General features: G+C 45.9%; 1 protein-coding gene across 2 annotated transcripts in view; it reads left to right on the forward strand.

Annotated features, from left to right (window-relative positions):
* POLR3A (RNA polymerase III subunit A) overlaps positions 1 to 23,028 on the forward strand; it is a 317,895-nt gene that overhangs the window by 270,596 nt on the left and 24,271 nt on the right. For both annotated transcript variants that reach the window (XM_075349070.1, XM_075349071.1), the window contains 3 exons: positions 16,709 to 16,801; positions 16,890 to 17,054; positions 20,225 to 20,389. In XM_075349070.1, the coding sequence (XP_075205185.1) occupies positions 16,709 to 16,801; positions 16,890 to 17,054; positions 20,225 to 20,389 (423 nt within the window). The remainder of the gene's footprint in view (positions 1 to 16,708; positions 16,802 to 16,889; positions 17,055 to 20,224; positions 20,390 to 23,028) is intronic.

Raw genomic sequence — 23,028 nt, forward strand, 5'->3', positions numbered from 1 at the left:
TTAGGAATTTCCTCTCCTTCCAAAAATGCATTAAATACCGCAGTTAAATCTGGCGAGATCAGATCCCTCATAGCCTTATAAAACTCGCTGTTAAAACCGTCGGGGCCTGGTGCCTTGTTGGTGTTAAGCTCCCCGATTGTTCTAGTCACCTCCTCAACTGTGATATCTGCATTTAGGTCACTCAGATCTTCCTCTGTTACGCTAGGCAAGTGCGCTTGTCTTAACCACTCTGCCTCGTCAGTCATGTCGTTGTTTCCTGGCCCATATAATTTTCTATAAAAATGTCCCAGCAATTTATTAATTTCCTTAGGATCTGTGGTCACCCCCCCCCCCCTTTCTTTTTAGTTTGGAAATCACTGTCATTTTCCTGCTACCCCTTGCCAAATTTGCCAGCATCCTCCCCGCCTTGTTGCCAAATCTATGTAGCTCTGCTTCCCTGTGCGACCAAAATAATTGTTCCTTTTTTTTTGCCCATTCGTCAAACCCCCTTTTTGCCTCCAACCATCTGTCTTTCGTCGTGGGAGATCTATTAGCCAAAAACTTTGTGTATGCTACCCGCACTGCTTCACTCTGGGCATTATAATTCTCATTGGTTTTCCTTTTGATCATGGCTGCATATCCAATCAGGCGACCCCTCAAGACCGCTTTTGCCGTTTCCCAGTATAGCACTGGGTTCCCTTTGTGTTCCTTGTTTTCCTCTGTGAATTCTCCCCACCACTCTCGTAATACCCTGTGAAAATTATCTCGTCTGAGAAGAAACGATGGAAATCTCCATATGATATCTGTACCTCTCTTGAACTGCTCTCTGATACCCAATCTCAACGGACTATGATCAGATATCACCATGTTTTCTATCACACATTCTTGTGCCCCATAAACTAGGCTTTGAGAAATCCAAAATTGATCAATACGCGACCAGCTATCATGAGGATGCGAGAAGTGTGTATATTCTCTATCATGCGGGTGAGCTAATCTCCAGATGTCCTTCAAACCCACGTCTTCTAATGTCACATCCCTATGGTCCGGCCTTCTGTCCACATCCTCTGTCCTCTCCTTCCCCCTCCTCCTGTCTTCAGCTGAGTCTGGAACTGTGTTAAAATCACCTCCTACTATGATGTTGGTCTCCCCATCTGCTAGTATGTTGGCCTTTATGCCATCATGAAATATGCTCTGTTGGGAGTTTGGACCGTAAACATTGTAGATACTTAATTTACCCGCTGGACTAATGATTGTTAAATGTTGCCACCGTCCCTGATCGTCTGCCTCGTGTGTCACTACTTCATGGTTGAGCTGTCTATGTATTAGAATCATTGTCCCCGCTTTCCTACCTTGTGCCTCTGCCCCATATACAGTACCCACCCAGTATTTCTTCATGCGAAAAAAGTCCTCCTTCCTCAAATGCGTTTCCTGTAATAATGCAATATCTGTTTTTAGTCTTTTCAGATGTCTTAGTATCATTGCTCGTTTGTTAGGAGATCTCAAGCCTTTCACATTCCATGTAGTTATTTGTACCATATTTGCCTTTGTATTTTGCTCTTACTACTTCCTCCCCTGTGGGCCCTGAACTCACAAGAGACGAGACAATTATTACCAGGTATAGAATTTGCCCCCCAGGCTTGATATATCTTTTCCCCACCTTGTAGGTATAACAAATATAACAATAAACAATTAACTGTAGAACACGTTTTCCCTTCTGGGAAATCTTTGGCTCTTTTCGCCATGCTGATGACTTCCCCTTTTCCTAGCCAAACTGTTGAGCTCCCTAGTCACCCCCCTTAGAGTATAGTTCTAGCCCCGGATTCACATGAGTCACATGAACGAGCCTTAAATAATGTCAAAAATAGTACAGTATGACAAAAACTCTATAAGGACTTCAAGTCCAACTTAGCTCTATTTTCTGGTGGTCGTCCCAGCACTCAGAGCAGACAAATCCACTTCATTTACGCCTGGAAGTCGTTCCTGGACAAAGGCGAGTGAAAGTAAGAATGAAAGTGAATCTGGAAGTGGAACTGAAAGTAAGCGTGAGACTGAATATGCGAAAGAAAAAGTGAGACAGAGCGCGTGAGGTACTGAAAGTGAGCGTGAGACTGAAAATGAAACTGAGTAGGAGAGTGAGTGTGAAACTGGAAGTAAGCATGAAACTGAAAATGAGACTGAATATGTGAGGGAGGGAAAAAAAAAAGTGTGGGACTGAGGGTGAGTGTGAGAGTGTGAGACTGAACGTTAGGAGTAAGACTGAAAGTGGAACTGATAGCAAGCGTGAAAGCAAAACTGGACATGAGAGAGTGAAATCAAGAGAGCAAGAGAGTGCGAGAACAGGACCAGCAATATCTAGTTCAGTTCAGTTGTCATGGACCATTTCCAACAGTTAGTCTCTGTGTTCCGAGCGAGGATTATTTTGTTGTTTTGGGCTCAATCTCCTTTCCTCTCTACTCTCCACCCGCGATTGCTCCTCAAAGCTTCTCGAGTCTTTCCCTGGGCCTCTTGGAGATCCTCCTCTGCTGGTCCCTTCTCCATTGTTTCCTCTTTTTTGTCCATCAGCCTGATTCTTATCCTGCTCTGCCATGAGAGTACGCTCTGCTTCTTTAAAGTCTTTGTAATATGCAAACGAGCCATTACTATTTCTGACTTTCAGTGTGGCAGGGTATAGCAGTTGGCACTTGACTTTTTTGTTATACAGGAATGAACATACTTTGCTGAATTCTTTTCTCTTTCTGGAGACTTCTGCTGAATAATCGCCGAAAATTAGCAGTCTGTTGCCTTGGTAATGCAATGGTCGCTGTCTGTCTCTAAAGGCCCTCAGTATTTCCTCTTTATGTTTATAATCAAGATATTTGACTATCACTTGTCTAGCCCTCAGCGGGGCTTTCTTGTTCGGGTTTGGATCCTCTCCCCTATTCGCTTCTTGTCTTAGTGGTCCCACTCTGTGCGCTCTTTCCACTCTGAATTTAGCCTTAATGCCCAGGGCCTGAGGTAACTCGTGTTCACATATGTTATCCAGCTGTCCCAAAGATACCGATTCTGGCAGCCCCACAATGCGCAAATTATTTCGCCTCGATCGGTTCTCTAAGTCTTCCGCTTTATCTCTCAAATAATCGTTAGATTTCACTAGAGCTGCTATTTGCTCTTGCATAGCCATTATTTTCTCCTCTGAGTCAGATATTCTCTGCTCTGTTTCTGCCAGTCTAGATGCATGTCCACTAATCTGCTTTTGCATAGCTGCTAGGGATGTTTGTATGGCTGTTTCAATGGCCACTTTAATCTCTTTTGACAGATGTGATGTCACTTCGGCAGCCAATTTTTTATAATCAACATTGAGCTCTTGTGCATGCTTGTCTTGGCCTGCAGGTGGTGCTGGTTTCTTAGTTCTCTTATTCTGTGCTGGGGATTTTCCACCCTACCCCATTTGTTTACAGTATTTAGATAATGGTGTGGCCGGCAGTTTCTTGTTTGCTTTAGAAGGAGTGTTACTGTTTCTGACATGCAGCTTTTGCTGACGTTGATCAAGATTAGACACCTTATACTGCGTGTCTAAGTGATCAGTCCGGTCTCCTGCGTCTCTGAGCCCTCTTTGCTTGCTGCACTCCTCCTCTCTTTCTTGTTCCTCCATGTCCCCTTCCTCTATCCATTGTGTTTCTCCCTCTGCAATCCCCTGCAGCGATTTCTCTCCTGCTCCATCCTCCCCCGACCCCCCCGCTCTCATCTCCTTCACTTCTCCCTCTCCTGGCTTCCATTACCACATCTTGCACTGGGGACTCTGGCTCCTCCTCCATCAGGCTTGTTGGTGCCATGACAGTCTCCTCTTCTCCCCGCCGGCAGTCAGAATCTCCATTCCTGCAGGTCCCCTCACCACCACCAGCACTCCTCAGTAAGTACCGCTCCATAGCTGTGTGCTTCCTGCTACCAGACGTGCTGCTCTCTGCTCGCTCACTTGCCCGGGTATGCTGTTTATCGTCGGTTTCTCAGAGGGGTGTCGGGAGCTTCTCCTCTATGCTGCCTCCTCAGCCAGGACCGGAACAGGAAGTCCCAAATGTTTTTTTTAAAAAGTGAGCAGGAAAGAAAAATACTAAACCTAAAAAAAAAAAAAAAGTGGCTTCACATTAAAATGAATAGGAAGAGTCTTTCAGGAGTCTTTAAGCAATTTTTTTTTTCAGGTGTTCTTAGTGGATGCTTTTTAACAAAAAAAAAAACCCTTCCCATGTGTACATAGCCTTATGGGGAAGTGCTCTCCATATACTCTGATGCAGAAAGCACCAATGTCTCGAAGGACAGCCTTGAGTGCTTTCCCCTATTTCTCCTCTTGGCTATTTGTGATATATCCCCACAAGGGTTGAACCTCAGAGGTCCTCTTTATTGTGCTATCGTTAAACTCTCGTTTATCTTTTAATTCTTTACCATTTTGCCTCTGTTACTTGAAAAAACAAATCTTTTGCAGCCTACTAAAACTACTTGCACCCAAACCTGGTGCTATCTCACAGCCAATGACTGCTGCCTTGAATCATTTGTACCTAGACCTGATGGCCGCACTATGGAATAGTGAGGTCATTCATAGAAGAGACTTGGAATTCTTTTGGACCAGTCCCCTTTTTGATTAGATGTCTCCTGTTAAGATGGCCACTGTTGAGATCCTTTCTACTTAGGATCAGGTTGCTTCATCTGATCTGAATGAAGATATGCAGTCCGGAGACACAGTTTTTATCAAGGATCAGGATTCATTTCTATAGTGGAAACTGTCATCCAGTGTCATCCTGCTGGTTTCCATAACCACTGACCTTCGAAGGTGTTTACCCAAATGGAATGGGAGCACCCTGACCATAAATTATCCATTTCTATTTCACGGAGCTGATACCTCATGTAGAGGGCTTGGTACCTAAGTTATTTGTCTCCAACAGTGGATCCTGCAGTGGTCCAGAAGAACTACACTCATTCTGTTATACCTGATGTCTTCCACCATCCTGTGTCAGTAATGTTGGATTCCATTTTCAGTCTGGTAACACTCCTTTAGGCTATGTGACCACGGGGACAGTGTCCTGCGGATATATCCGCAGGACATTCCGCAGGAGCTCCCAGGAAACCGCACCACAACTTTTATCTGTTTCCATGCTGCGGAATGTCCTGCGGATATGGTGCGGGCATTCTGCATTGAGGATACAGTACCATGGCTTTGGCACTGCATCCTCAATGCAGAACAAGTGCAGTTCATACTTACCTCCATCACGCAGCACCTCGCTTTCCGGCGTCCGGGTCACTCTGTCAGCGTCTGCAGGAGAAGGTGGGCGGGCCTGAACTAGCTCCGGCTGTCACATGACCGGAGCTCGTGCAGGGCCCGCCCACCTCTTCCTTCCTGTACCTGGATCCACCGTGCTCCTGTACACCGGACGGAGAAAGTGACTCCGGTGAGGCAGGTAAGTATATGGGACCCTGCTGAGAAATCCGCAGGAATAATTGACATGCTGCTGATTTTTCCGCAGGGAAATCCGCATTATTTCCGCTGCGGAAAAATCCGCAGCGTGGGCACAGCGGTTCCCAAATGCCATAGGAATGGCTGGGGAGTAGCTGTGCTGCAGATTTTTGAAAAATCCGCGGAATTTCCACAAAAAATCCATGGCAAATTCCGCGCATTTTCCGCAGCGTGGGCACATAGCCTTACAATTTGTTGTCCCTCTTTTGTGCTAACTTCTAGCCTTACAGTTTGTTGTCCCTCTTTTGTGCTCACTTCTATGCCCAGAGTGTTCTCAACCAAGCTCATGGCTCTCTTTACATCAAGTGGAATTCACATAACAGAATAACGTCTTGAGGCTTAGTAGTCCTCTGGACTCTACCTAATTTTACTTACCGTACATTGTCATCTAACAGGAATCTCTATTCTGGTGCATTAATTAATCAAGCTGATTTTTGGAAGAAAATGGTTTTCTCCTGTTGATTACATAAATCCTAAAATCCTTTGTTCCATTTATTTCTGTAGGAGGGTTTGCAAAACTGTCTTGGTGTTCAGGACTATTTACTATAACCAATTTCACACATGATTCCAATAAGAATATTTACACATGCAGGTTTTTCACGTGACTTTTGGAGCAGATTGTGCTTTAAACAAAATCCTTATGGAAGAATAAAAAAAAACTTTAAAATTCTGAAATGTGTTTCCTATTAATTCATTTTTAATGTTTGTTCATCCTCTGGTCTCCTTGTTAAAGGAGTTATCCGACATACACTCCAAAACAAATTGTAAGCTAATCTGTGCTGTATTGTCATATAAATCACCCCTACATTGTTATTTTCTGTTTTCTAACTTTTGTTTCTCTTGAATTCACACTTTATTCCCTGCAGCTCTTGTTTACATTTAGCTCCAACAAACATGACAATTTCCTGTATTCTTGGTTGACAAACCTCAGTCAGAGCTGTCACCGCCCAGCCTCAGTGTACAGGAACGCCCCCTGCCCGGCCTCAGTGTACAGGAACGCCCCCTGCCCGGCCTCAGTGTCCAGCCCCACAACCTGCCCGGCCTCAGTGTACAGGAACGCCCCCTGCCCGGCCTCAGTGTACAGGAACGCCCCCTGCCCTCCCTCTGCACATTCAATGGCTGTCAGTATTCTGCCCAGCACCTGACCTCTCAGCATGTGACAGAGCAGAGATCCAGCTTCTCTCATCTGTGACACAGCAATCAGCTCCCATCCACAATGGTAACAGAAAGAGATGTTCCTCACCCCTTATAGATAAATGAATACTGTGTAAGGCTGACTATATATAGCACCCAATGTGAGTCTATAGTAGATATATACGCCATGCTGTCTTCATTAGCTGCGTGGAGGTGACTGGAGCGGCTGTGTATTATGCAGCTCCTGTCACCTGCATGCAGCAGAGCTGGATGCGACGCTGGAGGAACGTGGATTACGCCGGACAAGGAGGGCTTTGTTGTGGGTAATAAATTGGTAATGAGGGAATTTGTTAGTGTTTTTTATTTCTAATAAAGGATTTTTCGGGTGTGTGTGTTTTTTTAACTGTAATTTACAGATTAATCATGGAAGGTATCTCGGTCAGACGCCTGACATGATTAATCTAGGACTTATTGGCAGCTATGGGCTGCCAATAAGTCCTTATTACCCCGATTTGCCAATGCAACAGGGCAAATCGGGAAGAGCCGGGTACAGTCCCAGAACTGTCGCATCTAATGTATGCGGCAATTCTGAGCGGCGCTGGCTGATATTGTTAGGCTGGGGGGCTCCCCATAACGTGGGGCTACCCATCCTGAGAATACCAGCCTTCAGCCTTATGGCTTTATCTGGCTGGTATTAAAATAGGGGGGACCTCACGCCGGATTTTTTAATTATTTATTTATTTATTTTACTGCACAGTATAGACACGCCCACCGGCTGCTGTGATTGGGTGCAGTGAGACACCTGTCACTCAGCGTGGGGGCGTGTCTCACTGCAACCAATCATAGGCGCCTGTGGGCGGGGAAAAGCTGGGAATACGAGATTGTTTAATGAGTGGCCGGCTTTTTCAAAAAAGGAAAAGCCGCTGGAGCAGTGTGAATGCCGTGCAGAGCCGGGGATCGGGGATCGTTGAGTATGAGAGAGGGGGGGAAACTTCAGTCACTCGGGGGATTAGCGGTCACCGGTGAATCCTTCACAGGTGACCGCTAATCATGACGCTACACAGACAGAGCCGCGTGGTCGCTGTAAAGTCCCCTTTACACACTGAGACTTTGCTGCACAGCGGGAAACAAAAGGAACAAAGAATGGTCCTGAACGATTTCTAGCGATCACAACTTCACAGCAGAGGCCAGGTCGCTGATGTGTTTCACACACTGCAATGTCGCTGGGGAGGTCGCTGTAACGTCACAAAACCGGTGACGTTACAGCGATGTCGTTTGCGATGTTGCAGTGTGTAAAGCCACCTTTAGTGCCTTTCATGTGGCACTAAGGGGTGCTTAGCCTTGTATTTAGCCAATAAATAAAGAATTAATAATAAAAAAAAAAAACGACGTGAGGTCCCCCTTATCTTTTGTAGCCAGCTAGGGTAAAGCAGACGGCTGCAGACCACAGCTGGCAGCTTCACCTTGGCTGGTAATCCAAAACAGAGGGCACCCCACGCTGTTATTTAAAATTAAATAAATAATTAAAAACAAAAAACGTGGGGTCCCCCCCAAATTGGATCACCAGCCAAGGTAAAGCGGACAGCTGTGGTCTGTTATTCTCAGACTAGGGAGGTCCACCGTTATTGGACACTCCCCAGCCTAAAAATAGCAGGCTACAGCTGCCCCAGAAGTGGCGCATCCATTGGACGTGCCAATCCTGGCGCTTTGCCCCAGCTCATCCCGCGCCCTGGTGCGTTGGCAAACGGGGTAATATATGTGGTTGATGCCAGATGTGTAATGTCACCTGGCATCAAGCCCTGGGGTTGGTGAGGTCAGGCGTCTATCAGATACCCGACATCACCAACCCAGTCAGTAAGAAATAAAAAATAGACAACCAAAACATTTTTATTTGAAAAAACACTCCCCACATTCCCTCTTTCAACAATTTATTGACAAGAACAATCAAATCCGGGTCCGGCGTAATCCAATAAGGGTGTCGCACGGCGATCCATACCATAGTCAATGAGACTCCCAGTCAATGAAGAACAAAATGTTCCCCATTGGCTGGGAGAGCCGTGCAGTGACCTGAGCTAACATCAATAGGTCAGCCCAGGTCACTGCAGGGGATGCCGAGCGCTGCCGTCAGGAGGTTAGATGAGTTCATTACCTGCAGTAACGATCTCCTGCTCTCCTGACGTCAGCGCTGTCACTGACTTCTATGCCCGCCGCGTTCTACGCAGTATCGCGAGAGCCCGTGACGTCACTGCTAGTGACAGTCTCGGGCCGCCCGCGAGACGGGCAGAGAAGGCAGTGACCGCGGTGACGTCAGGAGGCAGGAGATCGTTACTGCAGGTAATTATGTCATCTAATCTAACCTGCAGCTACATGTGCAGAGAGCAGGGAGCCGCGCACACTGGGCGCTGGCTCCCTGCTCTCCTAGCTACAGTACACATCGGGTTAATTAACCCGATGTGTACTGCAGCTACATGTGCACAGAGCAGGAGCCGTCGCTGGCAGCGAGAGCGGCGGAGGCTGGTAACTAAGGTAAATATCGGGTAACCACCTTGGTTACCCGATGTTTACCTTGGTTACAGCTTTCCGCAGCTGCCTGATGCCGGCTCCTGCTGGCTTCATTTCGTCGCTCTCTCGCTGTCACACACAGCGTTCTGTGCGTCACAGCGGGAGAGCGTCAGTGTCCCGCTCCCTGCCAGCCCCGCGGCGTGAGAAGCTGCAGATACTGCGGGCAGACACTGACATTGCAGTGCGGGCAGCTGCGGGGCTGGCAGGGAGCGGGACACAGACTGCACGGGCAGTGAAGCAGCGCTCGTCATCCCCGTGGATGCACGCACTGCAGGCTGAGAATGAGAGGCAGCTTATACTGCAGAGGGGGGCAAACACTGACAGGGGGAGGGCGGGGGTGGTTGAAATGGGGGAGGGGACAGTTCCCAGTGCGTCAGGCAGTCCACATAATAAAGCGCTGGGGACACAGCGCTGGCAGTGTATCGGACAACAAGTGTTCCTTGCCTTATTGAACTGGACACTGACTCGGCTGCAATTCAGGGCGCACGTAGCTGGGCACAGGAGGCGGAGGAGGGAGACTACGGCGTGTGTGGGAGGTTGTGGGTGGAGTACGGGGTGCGGGGGAATGTGTGGGAGGGGGCAGGGAACGGGGGCGTTTACTCCAAACACTGTACAGCCCAGCAGGGAGGCGACATGCTGTCCCAGATTTGCATGTCAACATGGCCCTGCCCATGTAGACGTGCAAAGGCCGGAAGCAGCAAAATCGCGGCAGGAGGGGTCACATGACCGCTCTGAGCCGGGGGAGAGGGGCTGACAGCGGGGCAGGTAAGTGGTCTCTATCTACTTACCTGCCCCAATGTAGCCCAATAGTGTAATAATGAAAAAAAGTCAAAAGAAGCCGGATAACCCCTTTAAGGATGTAACACAATGTTTATTTCCACTCTTTACACAGGTAGTGGGATATCTACCATGACCTCCACATCGCTATGTGTACAGTGTCATTGGCTTTCTATCAATCATGTTCACAGCTCTGTGCGCAGTGCTTCTACCTGCAGAAAAGTGCGCTTCAGATCTGCATTTTGAGCGATCTATCTCAGGACCCGGGCACCCACCAATCTGCTGCACATTAGGTGGTACCTAGCACCAAAAAAAAAAAAAAATGATGGGTATGCATTATGTTTTGGGCTTCAGTCAGATCTGCTGATCACAGCAATATGCTGTGCAGCATTACGATCAGTTAGTAGCATCTAGTTAATAGGTCCCAAGTAAGTAGAAACCAAATTTATTTTTTTTCACTTCACAGAAATAACATGTACCAAAAAAAAGACTCAGTTATATAGACAGTTTTTCTGTAGTAGATGGCATATAAATTGCTTGAGATGCAGTTATAAGCACAGGTTAACTAGAATTATGGTTGTGTGCACAGTGTTTTTCGCTGGGGTTTTTTCTTGCAGATTTTCACAAATTTCCAAGTATTATGTGTATGCCAGCAAAGTCCATGAGAATCATGAAATGTGCACACATTAAGGATTTTTTCCTTGCAGATTTTGTTGCACAAAAAATCTGTAGCATGTCAATTATTTCTGCGTTTTTTTTGCGCTTTCACCATTGAAAGCAATGACAAAAAACACATTAAAAAAAATCATAAAAAAAGTTGTAAGGGAACGTAGGTTTTTGCCGCTCAGTTTTTCCTTGCTGAACATATAGATTTGGTTGCAAATTGTCTGCAAACAAATCTACAAAGTGTGCATCTAAAATAACAATTATTTAATAATTCAAATATTAAAATATGCACTCAAAAAATAATAAATTGGGGCGGCAGGGACCTGATTTAACACCAACATCACTGTAAGTTACTAAACATTGGTTCTAATCCATTGTTCGGCATATATTTGTTCCCTCTACAGCATAAGCTATTGCATTTAAGGAGTAATATTACACCTATCTTCCACTAGATGGCCACATATACCCATCTTGTGCTGTTACCGTGTTTCCCCGAAAGTAAGACAGTGTCTTACATTCTTTTTACCCCCAAAAGTCCCACTATGTCTTACTTTCGGGATATGTCTTATATTGGAAAAAAATCCCACAGCAATCGCAGCAAGTCTCCATGCAATGTACCGTATGGGGACTTGCCGTGATTGCTGCACATGAGGGCACTGAGGCTGCGTGTTTTTGTATGTTCCATCAGGACCACGGACATTACTGCAACATTTCTCGGTGGCCGAGCGTTCGGCTGAGCGTCCGACCGCCGGCATGTGACAGCTCTCAGCTGATCGCTCGGCCGCCGGCGTGTCAGGGCGCTCAGCTGGGCGCTCGGCCGCCGGCGTGTCAGGGCACTCAGCTGAGCGATCGGCCGCCGGCGTGTCAGGGCGCTCAGCTGGGCGCCCGACCGCCGGCATGTGACTGCTCTCAGCTGGGCGCTCGGCCGCCGGCATGTCAGGGCACTCAGCTGAGCGCTCGGCCACCGGCGTGTCAGGGCGCTCGGCTGGGCGCCTGACCGCCGGCATGTGACTGCTCTCAGCTGGGCGCTCGGCCGCCGGCATGTCAGGGCACTCAGCTGAGCGCTCGGCCACCGGCGTGTCAGGGCGCTCGGCTGGGCGCCCGACCGCCGGCATGTGAAGGCTCTCAGCTGGGCGCTCGGCCGCTGGCATGTCAGGGCACTCAGCTGAGCGCTCGGCCACCGGCGTGTCAGGGCGCTCGGCCGGTACTGTAAAGAAGAACTGGGCGCTCAGCCGCCGGCATGCCAGGGCACTCAGCTGAGCGCTCAGCTGCCGGCGTGTCAGGGCGCTTCAGCTGGGCGCTCGGCCGGTACTGTAAAGAAGAACTGGGCGCTCGGCCGCCGGCATATGACGGCTCTCAGCTGAGCGCTCGGCCGCCGGCATGTCAGGGCGCTCAGCTGAGCGCTCGGCCGCCGGCGTGTCAGGGCGCTCAGCTGGGCGCTCAGCCGGTACTGTAAAGAAGAACTGGGCGCTCGGCCGCCGGCATGTCAGTGCGCTCGGCTGGGCGCCCGACCGCCGGCATGTGATGGCTCTCAGCTGAGCGCTCGGCCGCCGGCATGTCAGGGCGCTCGGCTGGGCACCCAACCGCCGGCATGTGACGGCTCTCAGCTGGGCACCCGACCGCCGGCATGTGACGGCTCTCAGCTGAGCGCTCGGCCGCCGGCGTGTCAGAGCGCTCAGCTGAGCGCTTGGCCGCCGGCGTGTCAGGGCGCTCAGCTGGGCGCTCGGCCGGTACTTTAAAGAAGAAGAAAAAAAAATAAATAACGCTTTCCGTTTACTATGTCTTACTTTCGGGGTACGTCTTACATTACCCGACCCCCCCAAAACCCCCACTACATCTTACTATCGGGGGTGTCTTACTATCGGGGAAACACGGTAGTAGCAGGGCTGTGGAGTCTGAGCTCATTTTGGTGGAGTCTGAGTCGGTATAAAATGCTCCGACTCCTAAAATATATAATAAATTGGGGACAGTAGTGCAATGCAGAATGTGCTGAATATTTTACTAAATAATATTTAGTATAATGCTTATATTTAAGTGAAAAATGTAGTACAATGTGAACATTAGACATTTAATTATTCTTATGATACAATAATCAAGATATTTAGATAGAACATAAAATATATTTATTGGAATACAACTTTAGAACACAAAAAACTAATAAATTGTAAATATGTAATACAATAATATATATATATATATATATATATATATATATATATATATATATATATATATATATATATATATATATATATATATATATATATATACACACACACACAAGATATACCGTATTTTTCGCTTTATAAGACGCACTTTTGTTCCCCCAAATTTTGGGGGAAAGTAGGGGGTGCGTCTTATAATCCGAATATACGGGGCCGGGGGGTTGGGGGTGTATGTATATATATATGTATATATATGTATGTATGTATGTATGTGTATGTATGTGTGTGTGTATGTGTGTATATATATATATATATATATATATATATATAATATATATATGTATATGTATATATCACACTACAGAGTCCAGGGGAGGTGGTGGCAGCTCTTGCGGTGCTGGGGGCAGGTGACAGCTGCGAGCGGCAGCGTTTGATCTCCCGCTCATATAATATGCACAGCCGCTGTCCATCACCATGGTGCTGAAACTGCACTACGGTGATGGGCTGGGGCAGCGCACATATTATATCTGCCTGCGCCCTCCTTTGATCGCACATGCCCCCCTGTGTTAGCTATGGCCCCCATACTGCTGCCCATAGTAAAATAAAACACTTTACTCACCTCCTCCAGCGCTGATCTCCCGGTCTCCTGCTGCCGCTGTGATCATGCAAGCAGAGATGATATCACTCTGCCTTGCCGATCACATGACCGGCCGAGAACCAGGAAATGCAGGAGGCCGGAGCTCAACCCCGAGGAGGGAGTCACGAGACAGGACAGTGCTGGAGAAGGTAAGGAAAGAGTTTATTTTACTAAAAGCAGCATCAAGTGTGCAGCCACAGGGGGGGGGCCGTGTGTGCAGCCACAGGGAGGGGGGGGGTGCAGCCACAGGGGAGGGGTGCAGCCACAGGGGGCTGGGGGGTGCAGCCACAGGGGGCTGGGGGGTGCAGCCACAGTGGGGGGGGGGCCGTGTGTGCAGCCACGGGGGGGGCCGTGTGCCAGCACAAGGAGGCTATATTCAATATAAGGTGGCCATATCCAGAGTAAGGGGGCTAATTTTAGGATGGGGGGCTATGAGGGACATGTACCCTATATGATTTGTTAGACGGACACTAACATTATAAGACGGACCCAATTTATTAAAAAATTTCTCTTCCTTCACCAAATGTGGGGGTGCGTCTTATAATCAGGTGCATCTTATAAAGCGAAAAATACGGTATATGTAATCTGTATATTACATAGTGTATTACATATTTACAATTTATTACAGTTTGTGTTCTAAAGTTGTATTCCAATAAATATATTTTATGTTCTATCCAAATATCTTGATTATTGTATCATAAAAATGATTAAATGTCTGATGTTCACATATACATGTTCATGTATTACAATAAATTTTTCCCTTAACTATAAGCAATATATGTAGGAGTCGGAGTCGGTGCAAAAGAAATTGAGGAGTCTGAGTCGAAGGTTTGGTTTACCGACTCCACAGCCCTGGTTAGTAGGGGACTATTTTGCTCATTGTACTAGCTGTTTGAATGGGCTCTGCTTATGAACATTGATTAGTGTGCTGTATATTAAGTTCTGGCCTTCAAATTTCTGGAAACCCTTGCTTGTTATAAATTAATGAATTTTTGAATACATGTGGATTTTTTAATATATGAATTAATAAAGTAATTGAGCTTTTATTACTAGTGTGGGAATTTTTTCCTATTTTTTGGGTTTATGAGTTGAGTTTAGCTCTCACAAAGATAGCAAAGATAGATGATGTCTCTGGAATAATAATTTTTGTAACGTGTAGACTAATTGTTAAAGGGGTTGTTTTTGGGGTTTCTTTTTCGTTTTTGGGAAACTTGTGTCCCCTAACTGCAATTTGTTTTGGGGGAGAAAAAAAATACCTTACACTTCCCAGGTTTTTGTCGTTGCTCCCAATATCTGTTTTATAACCACTTATACCCTTGAACCAAGAATATATACATGATGCCATGCTTCTATACAAAATTATACTTTATTTCATATACTTAAAACACATACATAGACATAATGGCACAACAGGGTAGAGAAAGTGCAACTGTAACTCCCACAGATTGGAAGGAGGGTGGGTTGGAGAAAGAGAGTCTCTCAGGTCCTAGCATAATACTTAGAGTCATTAATCCAAATGTAACAAATATTTAATTTACAGATATCAATTTACGGTCTTGTATATCCATAGAGGTCATACAGGGAATAGCCTGGGGTAGGCTCTTTGTGTGTGAGCTTTCCAATTCAATTATTTAGCCTAAGAAGCCTATTAAAGCTACATTCGTTTTGTGTGCATCCCTAATGGGTACATGTCTACCAGCACACCTGCTTATCACTAGGAGACACCCCTGTACCTATATCCCTAACTGAATTGGTTGAATGCTAATAGATTGTAAAATAGCTTCATAACCTATGGATTGTCACGCAGCCATGGGTCGCAAGAGGGGCCATCAAGTAACACTGGTCCCACATAATGTTACAACCTCTAACACTTGCAAGCCCTTCAAAATCACACCATCCAAAAAATTTTCCAAGTTCAATAGGCCTACAAGTGTATGATGTTAATACTAACCATACTTCCACCCACACCTGCACTATTTACCGGTCGGGTGGTGCTGGGAAGAGTATTACCTGCTTAACACCAAGATATGCAAACAACCCATAGGGACACACCATAACAATATTGTCATTAACTGCAAGAGTAGTAAAGCAGAATCATACAATAGCATACAGACCTGACAAAAGTAATCAATTCACCACCCACCACGCCTCAACGCGTTTCACCGCCTAGGGCTTCCTTAGGAGGCAGGTACATACCTTGCTGGGCTGACGCCCTTTATATATTCCATCAAGATTAGATGCATGTGGTGCATAATTGTGCGCTCAGCTCCACGCTAGTATCGGCGCAGCATGGTTCCGGTCGGAGAGAACACCGGAAATTGCCTCACTCTGTTTCCGGCCTAGGGCGGGACGCGAGCAGGCCCTGCAACCATGGCAACGCTATGCCAAAGCTACTGGGCGTGCGCGCGGCCCACACACTGCGGCCGTACTGCAGAGCAAGGGGCTCTCTTCCTGGATCCCAGCTGCGCACGGCGTGGATAGCCGAGCGGTAATAACCACCACATTCATACTCGGACCTCAAGAATCCACGATCGGGACCAAAAACCGCTCGGTCCGCACAATCCTGATTTTTATAAATTTCTCTCTTTTTTTTATAGAAGCATGGCATCATGTATATATTCTTGGTTCAAGGGTATAAGTGGTTATATATTGGTTGATAAGATGCACCTCTGAGTACTTTGATACAAAATGTGGAAAGTGTGGTTATATGATCCCAATATCTGTTAGTTTATAGCCGTGACAATACATTAACAGCACTGAACTCCATCAATGAGCTGAGCGGCTTGTGCCATCAGCTTAGGCAGAGCTGCTGAGCTCAGTTATTGGCTGCAGCCGCTGTTAATGTCAAGGCTGAAGACAACAGATGGGACTTTGTGCAGGACCCAGGGAGGGTAAGTAAAGAACAGTTTTTTGTTTTTTTTGTTTTTTTTTCTTTTCAATCAGACTGCAACTAATGCACACAGGTTCACTGACACTAAAAATTTCTGTAATGTTAAGTGAATTGCTTTGATTCCGTGAAATGTGTCAATTTTTGGATAATATTGGTCATGTATTGGTTGACTGTCCCTGTTCTATATAATGAGCTCGGCTTTCAGACCATGAATGCATTGAATCTCTGTTCCATTGTCATTGATTAATTAGATGACTCTTTTCAAATCACTTTGTTATAACCATGTCTTCCTGTAGATTCATCCTGGACTCTGTGCCATAGGATTTGACAATATTGAGAGGTGGCAGATCTGTAGTGCATATCACACATTAACCACACTTTTGCTAGTAACTATATCTCTTGACTTCTCTATACAGATATCGGAGTACATAGAGGAGGTCTTTCTTCCTGATGATTGTTTCCTGTTGGTGAAGCTTTCACTAGAACGTATCCGCTTGCTGAGGCTTGAGGTGAGATGAACCCCATGTTCTGTACAGCTCCTTATGCTTCTAATTGAGAAGAAGTTCCATTGCACATATGACACTGGCTGTATTTCAGGTGAATGCAGAGACTGTGAGATACTCAATTTGCATGTCAAAACTTCGTGTGAAGCCTGGAGACATTGCAGTTCATGGTGAGGCTGTGGTTTGTGTCACACCAAGAGAGAACAACAAAAGCTCTATGTACTATGTCTTACAGTCACTTAAAGAGGAGCTCCCAAAGGTTGGTGTAACAGCTTGTCTCCTCTACTGCGTGCCTGATTCATAATCTGATTGACCAAAGAAGCTAAATGTATCTTTAATAAATAAAAATGGCTACCAAATATGTATGTAATGGCTAATGTGAAGAGTTTGGGCAACAGTCGGAACTCAAAGGCATTGTTTAATTGGCAAACGTTCTGTCTCTGAAAGAAACAAGCTTCTATAGACATTTTACTGGGGCACTGTTGCAGTGAATCCCCCATTATCAAGCTGTTATTGCTGGGAAAACCGCTTATTCCTTCACCATCAAAGCAAGAAAAATGTAACCTGTTCAGGTAATACAAGAGTGTTATCGCTTGACCTGGTTAGTGAAGGAGGGATGCTACATTCACTTTTTACAATTAGGCAATGTGCCCACGTTACTTTTTAGTGTTCTTCTTTTCTGCACGTTAAGAAAGCATGTTTTGGCAGGAAAAAAGCAGCTGAAAAAACACGCATTTATTATTGCATTTGCACGTTTTTTTTACATGCCTTCTTCCTGCTTTTTTTTTTTTTTTTTTAGTCATGGCGATCATAGTTGTTAAGGCACTGTACCCCTGCGATCATCGCAGGATCTTCAGTTGATGTTACAGCTAGGACACGGCTCTCACTGCCCGGAGCTGTTCCCAGCAGTTTAACCCCCTGAATGCTGCAGTCAGTGTGATTGCAGCATTTAGGAGGCAGGGAAGAGGGATCGCTTACCTCTCCCTGGCGATCGGGTCCCTGAAATGCGATCACAGGGAGCCGATCGCTGCCATGTTAACACTGGGTGGTCACCATGACGACCCCGGGTTACTGAGCTATGGAGAGCCTCACACGCTACGATCTAAGCATGGTGTGTGAAGTGAAATGCTACACTATAATCCACTGTAGTGATTAAGCATTAGAGGAGATTATAGAAATGTACACTGTTTAGATGTATTAGGCAAATGAGTATTTTGATCACCTGATAATTTTTAGACAAGTTGTCCTACTCCAAGCTGTATAGGCTTGTGAGCCAACTACCAATTAAGTAAATCAGGTGATGTGCATTTCTGTAATGAGGAGGGGTGTGGTGTAATGACATAAACACCCTATATAAGGTGTGCTTAATTATTAGGCAACTTCCTTTCCTTTGGCAAAATTGGTCAGAAGAGAGATTTGATGAGCTCTGAAAAGTCTAAAATTGTGAGATGTCTTGCAGAGGGATGCAGCAGTCTTGAAATTGCCAAACCTTTGAAGCGTGATCACCGAACAATCAAGCGTTTCATGGCAAATAGCCAACAGGGTCGCAAGAAGAGTGTTGGGCAAAAAAGGTGCAAAATAATTGCCCATGAATTGAGAAAAATCAAGCGTGAAGCTGCCAAGATGCCAATTGCCACCAGTTTGGCCATATTTCAGAGCTGCAACGTTACTGGAGTATCAAAAAGCACAAGGTGTGCCATACTCCGGGACATGGCCAAGGTAAGAAAGGCTGAAAAACAACCACCTTTGAACAAGAAACATAAGATAAAACGTCACGACTGGGCCAAGAAATATCTTAAGACTGATTTTTCAAAGGTTTTATGGACTAATGAAATGAGAGTGACTCTTGGTGGGCAAGATGGATGGGCCAGAGGCTGGATCAATAAAGGGCAGAGAGCTCCACTCCGACTCAGACGCCAGCAAGGTGGAGGTGGGGTACTGGTATGGGCTGGTATCATCAAAGATGAAATTGTGGGACCTTTTCGGGTTGGGGGTGGAGTGAAGCTCAACTCCGAGACCTACTGCCAGTTTTTGGAAGACAACTTCTTCAAGCAGTGGTACAGGAAGAAGTCGGTATTGTTCAAGACAAATATGATTTTCATGCAGGACAATGCTCAATCACATGCATCCAACTACTCCACAGTGTGGCTGGCCAGTAAAGGTCTAAAAGCTGAAAAAATAATGACATGGGTCCCTTGTTCACCTGATCTGAACACCATAGAGTGCCTGTGGTTCTTCATAAAATGTAAGATCTACAGGGAGGGAAAACAGTACACCTCTCGGAACAGTGTCTGGGAGGCTGTGGTGGCTGCAGCATGCAATGTTGATCATAAACAGATCAAGCAACTGACAGAATCTATGGATGGTAGGCTGTTGAGTGTCATCATAAAGAAAGGTGGCTATATTGGTCACTATTTTTTGGGGGCTTTGTTCTTGCATGTCAGAAATGTTTATTTCTAAATTTTGTGCAGTTATATTGGTTTACCTGGTGAAAATAACAAGTGAGATGGGAATATATTTGTTTTTTATTAAGTTGCCTAATAATTCTGCAGAGTAATAGTTACCTGTGCAAACAGATATCCTCCTAAGATAGCCAAATCTAAAAAAAAACCACTCCCAACTTCCAGAATTATTAAGCTTTGATATTTGAGTCTTTTGGGTTGATTGAGAACATAGTTGTTGATCAATAATAAAAAAAATCCTCTAAAATACAACTTGCCTAATAATTCTGCACACAGTGTAGAAAAAAAAAAAGCAGAAACAACTGACATGCGGCTTCTTTTTCAGCAACAAAATCTGCAAGGAAAAAAAAAGCAGCAAGACACGATTTTCATAGACTTTGCTGAGATGCTTTTTCTTTGCTCTTATTGATTAAAAAAAAAGCAAGGAAAAACACACACAAAAATACGCCATGTGTGACGCCATGCGTGCACATAGCCTTAACCTAGAATATCAGTAGATTTTGCTGTTGACTCTCTTGGACCTGCCAGTGACATGGTTCCCTATGGATGGTGTTCTCTTGGTGTTCCCAGAGCACCTTTGCACATGACTAATGTCACCACAGAGGGTTTGCCATTACAGCGTCCCTATGGATGGCCTAATTAAATTACTACTATAGTAAAACATATAAAGGGATGAAGGACCTTCCTAAGAGATTATAAGATTAAAAATACTAATAAACTAAACCTCAAACATGAAATATATCAATGTGACCAGGACTAAATGAGGAATTCATTTCTCTTTACTGCACTACATAAGTGATTTGTTGTCTGCTCCATAGTGGATGGTTATGAAAGTATTAGCAGGACTACAATCATTTTAGTTAGCGTAGTTAACAGGTTAAGTTATAGTTTTGGCCTAGTGCTATCTCCGTGTTTTATGAATTACAAACATTTGATTTCTGGTCTCCACTTTTTTCCCCGATTTTAGGTGGTTGTACAGGGCATCCCTGAAGTAGCGCGTGCTGTTATACACATTGATGAACAGAGTGGCAAAGAAAAGTATAAACTTCTGGTAGAAGGAGATAATATGCGTGCGGTCATGGCTACCCATGGTGTGAAGGGCTCTCATACCACATCAAACAACACCTATGAGGCAAGTTTGTGTATTCATGTACTGCATATTCTACCTCCGTGGCAGCGATCTGTGTATTGTAGCCTGTAGCTAAACTGACAGTGTCATATGACAACCAGCCTACGGCTGGGCTTCACATCAGGTCTGACATCATGGCCTTCACACCCTGTGATCACAAAATTGGGGGGCCAATGGGTGCAACGAACAGCGCTCTCTTTGGGCTATGCACTTTAAATGATGTCACAGATGGACACGTGCGATCTTAACTTGTCTCTCAGTGCTGATACAGACAGCATTTCCTGAAATGTTTATGGGTTCTGCTCCTGTGCCTGTTCTATGTACAGATGGGAACAGAAGCTGAGAACAATTAAAAAATAACTTCCTATTCTCATCAACACTCCACGAAAATACTCACAACATGTTTACATCTTCCCTTAGGGTACCTTCACACTTTAGCGATGCAGCAGCGATCCGACCAGCGATCTGACCTGGTCAGGATCGCTGCTGCATCGCTACATGGTCGCTGGTGAGCTGTCAAACAGGCAGATCTCACCAGCGACCAGTGACCAGCCCCCAGCCAGCAGTGACGTGCAAGCGACGCTGCGCTTGCACGGAGCCGGCGTCTGGAAGCTCCGGACACTCTTAACTAAGGTAAACATCGGGTATCCAGCTCACACCGCTTAACTTAGCGTGTGCAGGGAGCAGGAGCCGGCACTGGCAGCGTGAGAGCTGCGGAGGCTGGTAACGAAGGTAAATATCGGGTAACCACCTTGGTTACCCGATGTTTACCTTGGTTACAGCTTACCGCAGGCTGTCAGACGCCGGCTCCTGCTCCCTTCACATTCAGGATTGTTGCTCTCTCGCTGTCACACACAGCGATGTGTGCTTATCAGCGGGACAGCAACAATAAAAAAACGAACCAGGGCTGTGTGTAACGAGCAGCGATCTCACAGCAGGGGCCAGATCGCTGCTCAGTGTCACACACAGCGAGATCGCTAATGAGGTCACAAAAAACGTGACTCAGCAGCGATCTCAGTAGCGATCTCGCTGTGTGTGAAGTACCCCTTACAGTTTTTGCTCACCGTAATGAAATGGCCTTAATCACAGTCACCAATTACTAATTGCCAAAGCTAATAGATAACACTTTGTACTCCTCCTCCTAGACCTGTTCTCTGCCTTTGACACAATTGATCATTTACTCCTAGTACAGGTCCTCTAATCTCTTGGCATCACAGACCTTGCCCTCTTCTGGATCTCCTCATACCTCACTAACTGTAAATTTAGCTTCTCCCATCCTCACACTATCTCCTCATCCCCCCTTCTCTGTCATGTCCCTCAAAGCTTTGTTCCCTTCTCTTATCAGATAATCTATACCTTTTGGCCTGGGACAATTCTTAAAGTCCCAGGTTAGTATCCTCTGTAGGCCGGGGACACACGGGGCACTAATGTGATCCTTGCATCATGACACTCTGCTCACGCTGGCAGCACGACGGGAGCCGAGTGTCACTGCGGCTGAGGTACGATCATGCGATTGGACCACAGCTGCGGGGGGTGGGCCAACACTGAGGAGGGGAGGGCAGGGGCTGCAGAGGGGCGGGCAGGTGCTGCAGAGAGGAGGGAGGGATTTATCTCCCTCTCTCCTAGCCGGCTATTGCCATTCTCACCCTGCACTCGCGGTACACCGGTGTACCGCGAGTGCAGTGCAATTTTTCTCTCGCTCCATACACGTGAATGGGTGTGAGAGGAAAGAGGAACGCATTACAATCGCAGCATGCTTCGATTGTTTTCTTGGTCCGATTAGGGCTGAAAAAATAATCGCTCATGGGTGCTGACACATAGGGTAATATTGGTCCAAGTGGAATGCGATGTTTTATCACATTCCACTCGCACCGATTTTCATGCCGTGTGTTTTAGACCATATTCTGATCCTACTCCGATCTACCACCCTTGCCCATTAGTCTGGAATTCTGGACAGCAGAGAGCTGACAATCAGCCACATCTTTTTTTTTTTTTTTCTTTTTTTTCTTTTTATCACGATTTTTAAAGCTTCATGTGGCCCAAACCCAACTTGTCATCTTTCCTCCATCTCACTTAATTCCCCAACTCACCCGGTCTACCACAATAAATGATGCCACACTTTCCCCTATATCACAATTCTGCTGCCTCAGTGTGACTTTTGACTCTGCTTTGTCCTTTAAACCACATATCCAAGCTCTTACCACCTCCTGCTGGCTCCACCTAAAAAATATTTCTATAATTCGCCCTCTCCTCAACCCCGCATCTACAGTTAGGTCCAGAAATATTTGGACAGTGACACAATTTTCGCGAGTTGGGCTCTGCATGCCACCACATTGGATTTGAAATGAAACCTCTACAACAGAATTCAAGTGCAGATTGTAACGTTTAATTTGAAGGTTTGAGCAAAAATATCTGATAGAAATTGTAGGAATTGTACACATTTCTTTACAAACACTCCACATTTTAGGAGGTCAAAAGTAATTGGACAAATAAACCAAACCCAAACAAAATATTTTTATTTTCAATATTTTGTTGCGAATCCTTTGGAGGCAATCACTGCCTTAAGTCTGGAACCCATGGACATCACCAAACGCTGGGTTTCCTCCTTCTTAATGCTTTGCCAGGCCTTTACAGCCGCAGCC

The sequence above is a fragment of the Anomaloglossus baeobatrachus genome, chromosome 5 (assembly GCF_048569485.1).
Source record: "Anomaloglossus baeobatrachus isolate aAnoBae1 chromosome 5, aAnoBae1.hap1, whole genome shotgun sequence".
NCBI lineage: Eukaryota > Metazoa > Chordata > Amphibia > Anura > Aromobatidae > Anomaloglossus > Anomaloglossus baeobatrachus.